General features: G+C 37.7%; 1 protein-coding gene across 1 annotated transcript in view; it reads right to left on the bottom strand.

The window, feature by feature from the left end:
* The window catches only part of GPC6 (glypican 6), a 1,081,755-nt gene that overhangs the window by 329,197 nt on the left and 739,687 nt on the right, over nt 1-12,871 (bottom strand). The window contains exon 4 of the mRNA XM_055335919.1: nt 11,513-11,678. Within this exon, the coding sequence (XP_055191894.1) occupies nt 11,513-11,678 (166 nt within the window). The remainder of the gene's footprint in view (nt 1-11,512; nt 11,679-12,871) is intronic.

Below are 12,871 nucleotides of genomic sequence, written 5' to 3'. Positions count from 1 at the left end.
CATGTGGTACCCAGGAGAGAGGATTCTGGGCACCATCTGCTGGAGTTGATTAAGGAAGTTGGCCACAGAACCATTTGGGCTGTGGAAACCCTCCAGAGGTTCTTGGCATCCCCAGCTTCTGTTTTGTGAATACGACTACAGAACACCAGGATCTTTAGCATCCAAGTGGATATTCTCATTTTTTGGTACCACTGTTTCTCAAATCCAACAAACTGTAAACAGATTGAAGAATTCCATGTTTGCCACACCCCAAACTAGCCTCTGTATCTGCGGATAGTACCATCTTTCTCATGTGTGCTTAGCTTAGCTCCATCACCTCTGATGTGTTTCTCTCCTTGCCCTCTACAACTGGTCATTGATATTCAGACACCAAGTCTTATAAATTCTTATTTCCAACTCTGCTGTGAGTATTGTCTTCTTTCCTCCTTCCATGCTGAGAGAAACCCTCCAGTCTCTACCACTAGTCACTCTACCACTAGAATCCATCCTTTACTCTGCTGCCACATTACTACTTGGATCCTGCTCACCCCTGAATAAAAAATACCCTGTGCCTTGGTCATTGCCTACAAGTCAAGAGAAAGCCAAGTATTTAGCCTGCCTTTCAAAGTGTAAATGGTCCAATCCTGACCACTCTTACTTCCCAGTATACACTAGCAAGTACTTTTTTTTCAGCTTGGTTTCCTCAGAAGCACCTGCACACATACATCATGCTTATTCTAACTTATCTACTACTATTTTCTCACCCTGGTCTCATCAGCGCTTATTTACTTGAGCAAGGGGAAGTTCTTCTCTACTGGGATGAGTCCTATTTCCCAAGAACTCAGGCAAATCCAGAGCAGGAATAAGAAGCTGGCTTGAGGAGACGTACTTCCTCCAATCTTGTATTCTCAGTTCTTACTGATTAACTCCATTCTGATCATTTTCCTGTGGTTTTCAGCCTGCCTTTGCTATCTCTTTTACATGTTTCTGGTGCCTCATGTTCTCCGAGCTCTTTGCCTACTCTGTTGCTTTCTACTTTCTTTAATATATTTTTTAAGATTTTATTTATTTATGAGAGAGAGAGAGAGAGAGAGACAGAGAGAGAGAGAGAGAGAGAGAGAGAGAGAGAGAGAGAGAAAATGACTGGGGGGAGAAGCAGAAGGAGAGGGACAAGCCAACTCTGAGCTGATCGCAGAGCCCAATGTGGGGCTCGATCTCAGGCCCCTGAGATCATGACCTGAGCCAAAACCAAGAGTTGGATGCTTAACAACTGATCTTCCCAGGGCAATCTGCTTTCTACTTTCTATTTTCTTCATACCTTCACAGGTTATTCACCTGAATAGGGAACCATGGTGCTGCTCCTTCAGTGCTATCTATGTGGACACATCTTAACCCATCAGATTTGCATGCATTATCTAGTTTAATCCACATGATGCTAAGAAGAAGGTACATTTATCTCCAGTTTATTGATGAGAAAAGTGGGATTTATGAAGGTTAAATAATGTTCCCCAAGTAACACACAGGTAATAAATGATGAAGTCAGGGTTTGAACTCATGCACTGACTCAAGGACTATTGGTCTTACCTATATTGTCTTCACTTTATTTTTATTTTTTTTGTTGTTGTAATCACACTTAATCACACTATCACTTAATCACACTATCACTTTAAACATATATATTTCATATCCTTGGGTAATTATAATTTCCCAGGGTTGGATGGTACAGTTTTTATTTCTTTTGTCTACTATATGCCCAATCTAGATCTAAGCACCAAAAAGGCATCTAATAGGTAATTTTTAAAGATAATCAGACATGTTAAAATGCTAAGCCATGTCATGGACATTTGGGATGTTATAATGGTATAAACCTGCAGTGTCCAGCACAGTGGCTACTAGGATGATATAGTGATTAAAATGTAAGTTAATTAAAAATAAATGAGAATATTATCTCCTCAGAAACACTAGCCATATTTTAGATACTTAACAGCCGCATGTGACTAAATTTAAATCAACTTAAAATTAAATAAAATAAAAACTCAGTTCTTTAGTCTCACTAGATACATTTCAAATGTTCAACAGCCACATGCAGTTAGTGGCTATTATCTTGGAAATACAGACACAGAACATTTCCATCGATACAGAAAATTCTATTAGTGCTGGCAATACTCCTCCTCCCAACCTACCCCATCAATGTATGCAGCCAGAGACTAAGGGTTACGTCATAAACACTTAGTAGGAATTAATTTGTGCAGTTGTTAAGAATCTGGGCTCTAAAGTCAAGTCCTGGCATTGCAATTTACAAGTTGTTTGACCTTGAACATGTCACTTATTTGGTCTCAGTTTTCCCATCTGTCCAATGGGGTTCATAATATTAACTGCTTCATAGAATTGTTTTAAGGATTAAAAGTGTAAAGTGAAAAAAAAAATAAAAGTGATTACAATACTGCCTGGTAAAAAGTAAATGTCTAATCACTGTTAGCTATTATTGCTATGGATGTAATATTCTCTGGATAGAACTCAGTAACATAAAGAATAAAGTTTCTCACAACTCTCTCATACTTTTAGAATTTGGATACTATGATTGCAATTGAGTAACAAGACACATTTTAACATTCTCTCAAGGACAACCTAGAAAATATGTATCTAGATTTTCAACTAATAAAGGTAGTATTATGCACGTATTAAAGTGGGTCACCAAGAACAAGCCAAATACTTTATTCAACCAAGACAGTGATTCAACACAAAATACTACAAGGCTGATTAATGAAGGGACATATGTATTTCACTTTATGGAATTACCTTCTAGAAATCAGCTCCTGTGCATGATCCGTACCCTCAAAATTCACCATGTATTGTTATTTGTAGAATTATTCCATTATTCCTAACATTCTTAGGACTACTGACAATTTCAGTTCTCCCATCTGGTTCAGTATTACAGATAGATTTTGGCCTACGGAATATATTTCTATGACTATTTCAATACAGAAGAGTTTGGAACATTTAACACTGAGGAGTTTGGAACACTAAGCTATTTTAAAAATAAAGAACTAATCTAATAATAATCAAGAACATTAAGAATAAGGAAGTAATCAAACAACAATCAAGGAAAACCATGGAGACATATGTATAAGTGATAATACCAAGCACTCCAAACAGCCTGCACCAGCAGTGGATGGTTGTAGATTTTGAGAATATTTTTCCTATTGAGGTCAATGAATTCTTATGGGACCATGGTCCTGCTTCCCTGGAAGAGAAGACTTCACGCTCATGTGAAACTATCAGAGAGATAGATGTAGGGCCAAGATAGGGCAGGGTTACATTCTGATTGAGTCAATCTGAAAACCACATCAGCTCTGGCGATCTTTGTTACATCCCGAGGTCTCTCTCATCCACTAACTTATTCATGGCCATTGAACAGTGTTCTTAGGCCTCTCATTATCTTGGTTCATTTCCGAAGCATTGAGATTTTAGTAGTGAATACTGACTGATTTTTCTGACATTTAATTATCATTGTTATCTTTCTAGAAGATCCTGCACCTTAAAGAATAAAAATGTGATGCATAAAGATACATTCCTTCTTGGTGTCATGTCATATATTCAATGACTTGTTTTCATTTCTTTTTGTAATTTTCACTTCTTCAGAGGTTACAATAAAGAACATTCTTAGCGTAGCAAATTATTTAAATCCGTGCAAAGAAAAAATTGAGGACATATCTTTTTTATGTGGGATTTGTATATAAGCTGCTATTTGAAGGACAAAGAATATTTCATGCTCTTTTTTAATTTAAATTCTCTCCTGGCTACCTTACCAAGTATCTGTAGTCATGATATTTTTAAATGAATTATAAGCTCAAAGTTTTCATATATCACGAAGGTTCTCAAAGTTTAAATTACTCCCAAGGACATTTATATCTATTTTCCCTCTAGAGTAACCAGTGAAAACATGCCTTTAACCATCAGAATAATTCATGGGGCCATCTCTTCTAACCTGGCTTGCACCCCTGGTTCCTTGGAGGGTTGTTCATAATAAACAAGCCACGAAGACAACAAGATGAAGATAATAATATTCTAAAACTCTCTATTATTGTTAAAGAAACAAGCCTGAGGAAAATTAAAACTAATTTCAAAAATGACTCAAACATAAAGAGATGATCAGCAGTTCTACTGCTGATACAATCATGAATTAAAGGAGCTTTCAGCATTGGAAGATCTATCTATCTATCTATCTATCTATCTATCTACCTACCTATCTTTAATTATACACATATACATAAAAGTAAATGTTACATTTACAGGAAAAGGAATTTAAGTATCCTCATTAACACTACTATTAATAAGATATTTTAGTAGAGCATTGCAACATCACACAGGATTTATTATTTGGGTTAAAATAAAGATTTTCATTTCAGTTGCTAATCAGGACTTTTGCAGTAATCTAAGTACCTCAGGAAGTAACCCTCTCATTTATTCTATTAAATCAGTTCACACATGAAAGACTTTTTGATTATGGTAGCCCTGGGACTCGCTATGAGTTTACTATTTGTGAATAGCCACATAGTTTAATGCTTTCTTTAACAATTCACTTAGGTAGTTATATTTCTATTTCTTCTTTCCTGATTTCTACAACACAACAATGTCTTCTACCTCATGTTACTCTATTTCCTAGAATTGAAACTGCTAAGAAAGTCATCAGACTAATGTTCATAGTGCTTAAATTTTGTCTGGGTTTCTGGGCCCTTTGGAATTCATTTAATTCCATTCTAAAGAATCATCAAATATTTTCTCTCGGCATGCCCAAAAGCCAGGCATTCTGTGTTTTAGCTTAAAGTTGAGACATAATAGTGAAAACGATCACAATTTATTAAAATCAGATGTCAGTCATTAAAAACAAGGTCCTTTGGATATAATTATCAAATTAAACCATTTACCTATAGAAAACCCTGAAACTGAAGTGTAAATTAGAAGTAAAATCCCCAATACAAAGGCAATTCTCATCATTTGTGATATGGTCTGCTTTCTCTTGGTAAACTAAATCCTTCTGTTGCTGGTTTTCATAGAAATTGGAGAGCTTACTAAGGCATAAGAGGTATTTCAGTGAACTACCCTCTTATAAATGGAACATCTTGCATCCTGAAGAATGTTGTACTTGAAAAATAGGTATGCCTTGTTCCAGGCCATGAGTTGGTGTCATATTAGATCTCACCATAGATTCCAACTTGAAAGTCTAGTTCAGAATATCATATTTGCAGTCATCAGTAATTATAAACTGTATGGCGTTGAGTGCGTGGGAACTGGAATAGATGTTCATGCAAGAGTTGGCACTGGGGGCAAGGGAAATACACGTGCATCTTTGAATGACTATATGTCAATTGCACCAAATCATTTTAAGATTGATGTGCTTTGCTCGCTTTGATCCATGGGAAAATCTGCCGGATGCAGAACAGCAATTGCAGGCCCATGAACCCCTTGAGCTGTTGCCTGCAGATGAACATTAGTAAGCGTACAGAGGTGAGGAAACGCCTGCCTCTGTTTGCTGAGCAGCCTCTGACATTATACCACCCTTAAGGCATTAACCGGATTGCACCACATAAAAATACTTTCACATATGCAGAGTTCAGAAGTAAACCATTTTCTAAACGTCAGAAATTGATAGCAAATGTAGCTTGTGAAAGGCTGCTGGGTACCAGCCAACTGTTTTCTTTCTTGCCTTTTTTTTTTCTCTTACTGAGTAGTTGGTACTGCTTGTGGATTTTGCCAGCGTTAAAGAGAGAACACAGCATATGATAAATGTCCATGAGAAATGAGAAATACTGAATCAATAAGTATAAAAGGAAGGCAGAGAATTGGGTGGGGTTAGATTTCAACGGATAGAAAATAAAGTGTTGTTGTTTAAAAATTTTTCTTTTGCTACTTTCAGGAATGCACAAGGGCAAAAGCAAGTTCTGTAGCTAACAGTGAGATCAGATTCTACAATAATCGCCTTGGCTTTTGCTCCTCAGTTTAAGAGTTGTGTTTCTAGACTGTATTAGTGAATAGGCTCTTGTCTTCTACAAAGTAGAGACCAAAAAACCTTGAAACTTCTTGCTAAATATGATTTTTTTAAGTTTTTTTCCTTGGGTTGAGAGGAAATGATTTTCTGTGTTTTGGGTCTAGAGTTTTTTAAAACATGGCATTTCAGGATCTATCAGCTAGAGTCCTATCGTATTTGCTATGGAATTCTTTGTACCTAAAAAATTTATCAGATTTGTATTATATAATTTCATGCTTAAGAAAGTCTTTGAGAGAGGATATTCTTATACAAATGTTTGAGATGGTTCTTTGTGTTGATTTTATAACCTACTGAAATGTAACTTCACATGGTCCTAGGTATTTTGCAAAAAGAAAACTCAAGTTTATTTATTAGAAACATTAAATGTTTACCTAGCAACATTTTCCCCAAACACAAAGTTCTGAATATACTAAATACTTTGAGGACAAACAACTCTTTCAGGTCCTAAGACAATAATTTGTGCCCTAAAGTGGCCATTTATTACACAGTCCTAGTCATTTGACTGACCTACCACAGTTTCCTTGTGGCTGGCTCTAATTTACAACTTGATAGCAGCTGTCATAATGAAGGAACCAGCTTCATTATCTGATTTGTTTCTGCTATCCCTGCACTCACGAGTCCATTAACAACAGGGATATGTGTTTTTTAAATTACTGAATTAGTCATACTTCCATTAAAAGAGTAGACTTACAAAGTAAAATAGAGCAGCCTCTCACTACATTCCCTTCCATTTCTCTATCTAGTTATTTCATTTATTCCATCAGCAAACATCTAGGGAGCTCTATTCTCAGCAAGCAGGCCCTCGTCTGCTCTAGCTTCATGCTGAAATCAGAACAAAGCCACACCAGACACTTGGTAAACATGTGTTGTATTAATTAATCTCAGAATATGAATGGATAATACCCAGAGCAGGGGGATTTTGGCCAGGCACAGGTGTAGTGCCCACCTGGGACTTCATGTTTGATGGTCTCATGCCAATTTTCTGTCTTTGGGCTGTCTTAGACTTAATAACTGGCTAGTTTGAAAGGAGGAAGGAAGTCCAGAAAGTGTGATACTACTGGTTTGTCTGGACAATGAGTGCCTAAGGCCTAAACTAAAAATACAAGCTGCTTTGCTGGCTTTCTTTCTTTTCTTTCTTTTTTTTTTTTTTTTGGCCTATCCCTCCCTCCCTTCCTTCCTTCCTTCCTTCCTTCCTTCCTTCCTTCCTTCCTTCCTTCCTTCCTTCCTCCTTTTCCTTCTCTTTCTATTGAAGGACATCTATAGATCAGGAAACTGAACCTTTTCTTGGCAAAAATTAACACAAATTCTCTAAATCTTCTTAAGTCAGTGACAGTGGTAGTGGTGAGACTTGTTCATAAAACATTTAAAAAAACAAATCAAATAAATATTTATGAATCACTGAGAGTAGGCCCATTGAAATAGTTACAGGGAACTTGTGAATATTTGGGGCCTCTACAGTATCACAGCAATTCTACACGTTATGGCTATCCAACATCAATTATGTCTGACAATGCTAACTCAATACAGTATTACTTGCTATTATGTATCTACCAAGGCAGGGCTCCCCTAACATTCTAGTCTAGCTTAAGTCCCCCTGCTCTGCAGATACTTAGCATCCTATGCTTCTATTTTCCTAATACTTTATCACAGTTGATTATAACTAATTTAACTATATTAAGTTCCCCTAGGGTAAAAAATGTACTCAATTTAGTAAGCTAGACGCATACATTTTTTACCCTAGGGGAAAAAATTCTTACTCCAGTGAGTTGAATTAATAGGTTAGGATTATTAGAGTCTTATCTAAAATATTCAGCTACAATGTCAGCACACATCTTCAGGTCTCACTTTTACGGAACCATAGCGATGTTTACCTTACACTTGCTTTAGTAAACATCCTCTAATATTTTAGTGATAAAACATATTACAGAACAAACCATTCTTGCCTTTGACCTCATCAGCATTTCCCTCTCTATATCCTTTTCTCTCTGGTTCTCACAGTCTATAAAGTCTCAGAAGGTACCAGATGTTTGAAGGAGCCTGCCCCACACATCCTAGATTTTAAAGTAGACTCAAGATTTATTGCAGCTGCACGAATGTAATTTCAGCCTTAACTTTTGTGCTCATGAGCTAGGTGTAATCTGCACCGTGGCTCCTTGTCAAATAGAACAGCTCTTATCTGTGGAGTGTTGGTATCAATGCCAAACACTCAAAATAACCGCAGGATATTACTGAAAACGAATTCTGCCCACAAACTGTTTCCCTTTAGTAAATTTTAATTTACATAAACATTTTCCGAGAAAACACTTTTGCATTCAGGCAACATTCAAAGGCTAGGTTGGAAAAAGCTGAGTATGAATTTACAGCAACACCTGGGGTGAGCGGTGAAGCAGTGCCTGTCAATGCCTCAAATTACATTTTTCTCTTGCTGCATTAGTGCCTAGTAGTGAGAGCAGACTGTACCGCACTCTTGTGTCCCCCATGTCCTGCCTAGCTTAGGGATATGGCCCAGCACATCCATGCACTTAGATGCCACAAGTTGAGGCTGGGCTGGGCTCATTCCTGGGGAATCCCATATGCTTCTAGAAAGCAGTCAACAGTTCTGGCAGAGATGAACAGAGACTTTCATGTTCTCTAAAATGGGTCTAGCAGCATCTTCTTCAAAGTTGTCAGCAACTTTTCAAAAAAAAAAAAAAACCAAGCTCTTTATCTAAAGCTCTTTGTTCTACAATAGCCGTTAAAAATCTTTTGAATAACCACTCTGTGCAGAGCACAGAATTAAGCTCTGACAGGAAAACTATGAAAAATGTATCTCGAGTAGACTCCTGATTGTTTTCTAGGATTTCAAAGAAATGAAAAGTAACAAACTAAAGAACTTCAGAAGTGAATGGAATACCACTGGGGTTTTTAGCTGAACTCTTCAAACATTACATTTTGTCTGTGAATTACCTTTCTTTTTGACAAATCCAACAACAACTGAATTCAAAATAATTGCAACTCACTTGCAATTAATTTGTGGCATAGTAAAGATCATGAGAACGTGCCACCAGTTTGATCCTTGTTTTTATTGACTGTTGATTTCATGCCACTGTTAACATTTCAAATGAGTACATTAAAAAAAACACCATAAAAATGTATAAACTGAGCCATGAAATTAGCAGAGATGGCACATGGAATTGATGGCAACAAGAGGGAAGGGGATTGATAAAAAGATGATAGAAGCCCAAGAGAGATGGGCTACAGATGCCAACCAGTGAAAGGGCTTTACATATCATTAGTTGGGTTACTGGCTCACTGGTCTTCCTTGCTGCACTCATGATCCCTGTAACACGGTCATCTTGGATGCATATGTGTGGAAAAGAGAGTGTGCACATTGACTGATTTAAGTAATAAATTTGTGAACTAACAATTCACATTGGGCGCAAGGACTTGCAAGAACATATTTTGCTCCAAAAGTCTATTTTGGTGGTCAATTTTTGATGCCCTAGCAGAACCAGAAGGAAGAAAGAAGAAGGATTTTTCTCACTGGTATCTAAGATTAATAAAAAAAAATGAGATAGGATATGAGATATATTAATGTAGTACTAAACACCAGCTTCCTTTTTCATTAAAGTACATCCAACACATGGTGGGTTCAAGTTTCATTTTTTAAATCAAATGGTTTTCCAGACATTCAATTTGACATCTAATTGGCATCCAGGAGACCCAATTGATTGAAAGTATAAAGATCTGTTTTATGTTAAAATAGTCAACCAGCCCTGAGGACAAAAAGCTAATAAGGAAGTCACCATTGCTCGTATAAGTTAAAAGACTATCTTCTCATTCTTAATCGTGTCCTTCCTGCTCTAAAGTAACAAAATCCATATGCCCACGTTCATCAATAAGGTGCAGGCTGAGTGAAGACACTTAAACTGTGCTATACATTAGGGTACTTTCAACCAGAAAATATGAATAATCTGTATGACTCAAAGTGGGATGCTATGAGGTTTAATCTGGTTTTAAAATATGCAAATATTTTTAGACTCTTGATGAGAGTGCTTTTCAATTAGCATTATTTGGATAGACTGTCTTTGTCAAAATTAATCTAAATTTATATTCTAGAAGATCAAGTTATTCTTTTTTTTTTTTAATTCACACTCCCATCCAAAATCTTAGCAAAGAATCATACCATGTTCGAGTCAGAAGGGTACCTTAATGATTAACTTTTAAACACTTTCTCATTTTTCATATAAAGTAACCCAAGATCATGCAAACAGATTTTATACTCCCACTAAAGGGAGAGAGAACAGCATTTCAATTTGTTCTCTCTGAAATGATTTCTGGGATTTTGTTAGATGAGTTCCATTTGAATCTACCCACTCTCACATCTTTTTTTTTAAAAAAAACTTCAAAACCATTTTCTCTGGCATTCCTAAGCATAATAGCATGTTAGTCGGTGGGTGACACCGCCAAAGCTGAAGGCTTGTCACCTAAGCACATCTTTGTACAGGGGGCTCAGGTTTCGCTCCGTTCCAACACATCTTAGATCTTTTTCCTAGCCTACTCGAATCTTAGATGTCAGAAGACGTTCGGCGTGCCTTCTGGTTTCGAGGTTTGCATAAATTGATGCTGGGCCCCGTGAAGCTGACGGACGCTGCTGTGATGTGCACCACCCTGCCTGTCACCACGCAATTGCAGTAAATGCAATTGAAAGTACTTCTATTTGAAGGCCATTTGACAGAGGGGGAGAAAACACATTTACTCTTTCAAGGCCTGTGTATTTTCCTGGGAGAAGCCTGCCTGTAAAATTTGTCCTTTTATCCTTGGATAGCAATTTGGGAAATATCTTTTGGCAGTGCAACTCCTCAGAGTGATTTCTGCAACTCCAGACACGAGAGAGCCGTGACTCCCAGACCTTCCCCAGGTCTTCCCCACTTTCTCTCCTCTTACCTTATAAAGACAGGAAGGCTGTTCCATGCCTGTCTCCATAGAATGAGGAGGGAAATTTGCAGATTTTAGCAAAACTATGGAGCTAGTTTCACTCTGGACTTTTAAGGAAGGAGTTGTTTACTAATATCTGTGACTACATTGAGAAAATACGAATAAGAGCCAGTGCTGTGGATTTGTTTTTAATGAGATTTTTTTTTTCCCCTCTTAACTTGTCCCCTTGCACAGGAGCTCACAGAAACCCAACAGGAGCACTTCTCCCTTTGTCATAGGTCAGCAAATTCAATACCGCTGGCCTGTACAATTGTTAAGAGGACCATCCTTCCTGACACACCAGGATTTTATTGATTTCTTTCTTGGATTTCTAAAAGGAGGAAAAAATGCAAAATACTGTCTATAATTTGCTCAAAGCTGCTTTCTGGTTTTGTACTTAATCCCCTTTGTCTCTGAAAGCGATCACTACCTCGGAGCTTGTCCATCAGGCCCGCAGCTCCGTTTGATACCTACATTGATACCTATATCACGGTAACCCACGTCTCGCTCCGTGGAAACGCCCCTTACCTATGAACAGATTCCATTCGGTGTCCAGATCAGCTTGGTTGGCCAGGCAGCCCTTCATGACATTGAGGCAGTAGTTGTTGCAAGGTCTCACCGAGGGAAGTCCTCGGCAGTACGGGCAGTACAGCATCTTCATGAGAGCTCGGATGCATCCCGGGGTCGGGCTGACCTGCCGATTGATGGAAAGGACAAAGAAAATCAGAAATAAGAAGGGCGGGAGGGAGAAAAATAAAAGATGTAACTCATTTTCTCATTGAAAGAGAGAGAAAAAGGAGAAATAGCTCCAAGAAACACCAGCAGAGGATCCAACATGCTATTAGAATCTTAACCCTTTTTTTATTTTATTTTTTAACCCTTTTTTTAAATGAAAGATTTTATTTGTGTATTTATGAGAGACACAGAGAGAAGCAGAGACATGGGCAAAGGGAGAAGCAGGCTCCCTGTCAGGAGGCTGAAGGAGGACTGGATCCCAGGACCCCAGGATTGTGACCTGAGCCAAAGGCAAGATGCTCAACTACTGAGCCACCGAGGTGCCCCAAATCTTAACCTTTTATAATATTCTATCTCGAAGCCAGGCAGTTCCTGTCAAATACTTGGTCGACATTGTAATAATCAATTTTTGTGAAATGTCCCCGTCAACATTTTGATATCTGTGTCATTATAATTCAGCCCTAAAACCTGGACACTGTTTCATTGCACTAGAACGTGAAATGAGATAATGCATGTGAAAGCAATTTGCAAAGTTAAAAGCTCCATAAAAATGTAGATATGATTAAAGTTTAATGTGACACCTTTCGAAAATTTTCCAGCTGGTTATTTGACCCTGTTTCTAAAGGAGGCTGGCAGATCTACTTCCTTTGTAGGTAACTTTTTAAAAAGGATCAATATCAACTTGTCTGGCATTTCTAAGATCCAGGTCTGCTTAGAAGCAATGGAACTGCCAAGGCAATATCTTCAGGCATTTGAAGCTTTGCAGTTCTGGGAACTTTGTTCAAAATGGATCCAGGGTTGAATGGAAGGAGAAATCCTTGCAGTACTTCAGAAGAGCTACTAATCAACCAACACTGAAGTGGCATTTGCCTTGAATAAGAAAAGCTGAGGTGCTTTTGACTTAATCAATTCTAAGCCAATAAAATCTTTTTCGGACTCGTTGAGAATTCTAATTTGACTTAGAGGAAGGATTATCTAAAACAGCGTAAACCAACAGCAGAGAAAAATACAGAAAGCTCTTTCTATGACTAGACACAAAATTACTATCATATTTATCTGATTGGTTTCACATCATTTTGGTGTTTTACTCAAGTAAACTTATGTTGCTCTTCTCGTGTTCCAGATCTGAGAGGAAGCCTAACTTGTAGAATT

Source organism: Nyctereutes procyonoides, unplaced genomic scaffold (genome assembly GCF_905146905.1).
Source record: "Nyctereutes procyonoides isolate TBG_1078 unplaced genomic scaffold, NYPRO_anot_genome, whole genome shotgun sequence".
In the NCBI taxonomy this organism is placed as follows: domain Eukaryota; kingdom Metazoa; phylum Chordata; class Mammalia; order Carnivora; family Canidae; genus Nyctereutes; species Nyctereutes procyonoides.
Note: the sequence above shows the minus strand (reverse complement) of the source record. Positions and strands in the feature narration are given on the sequence as shown.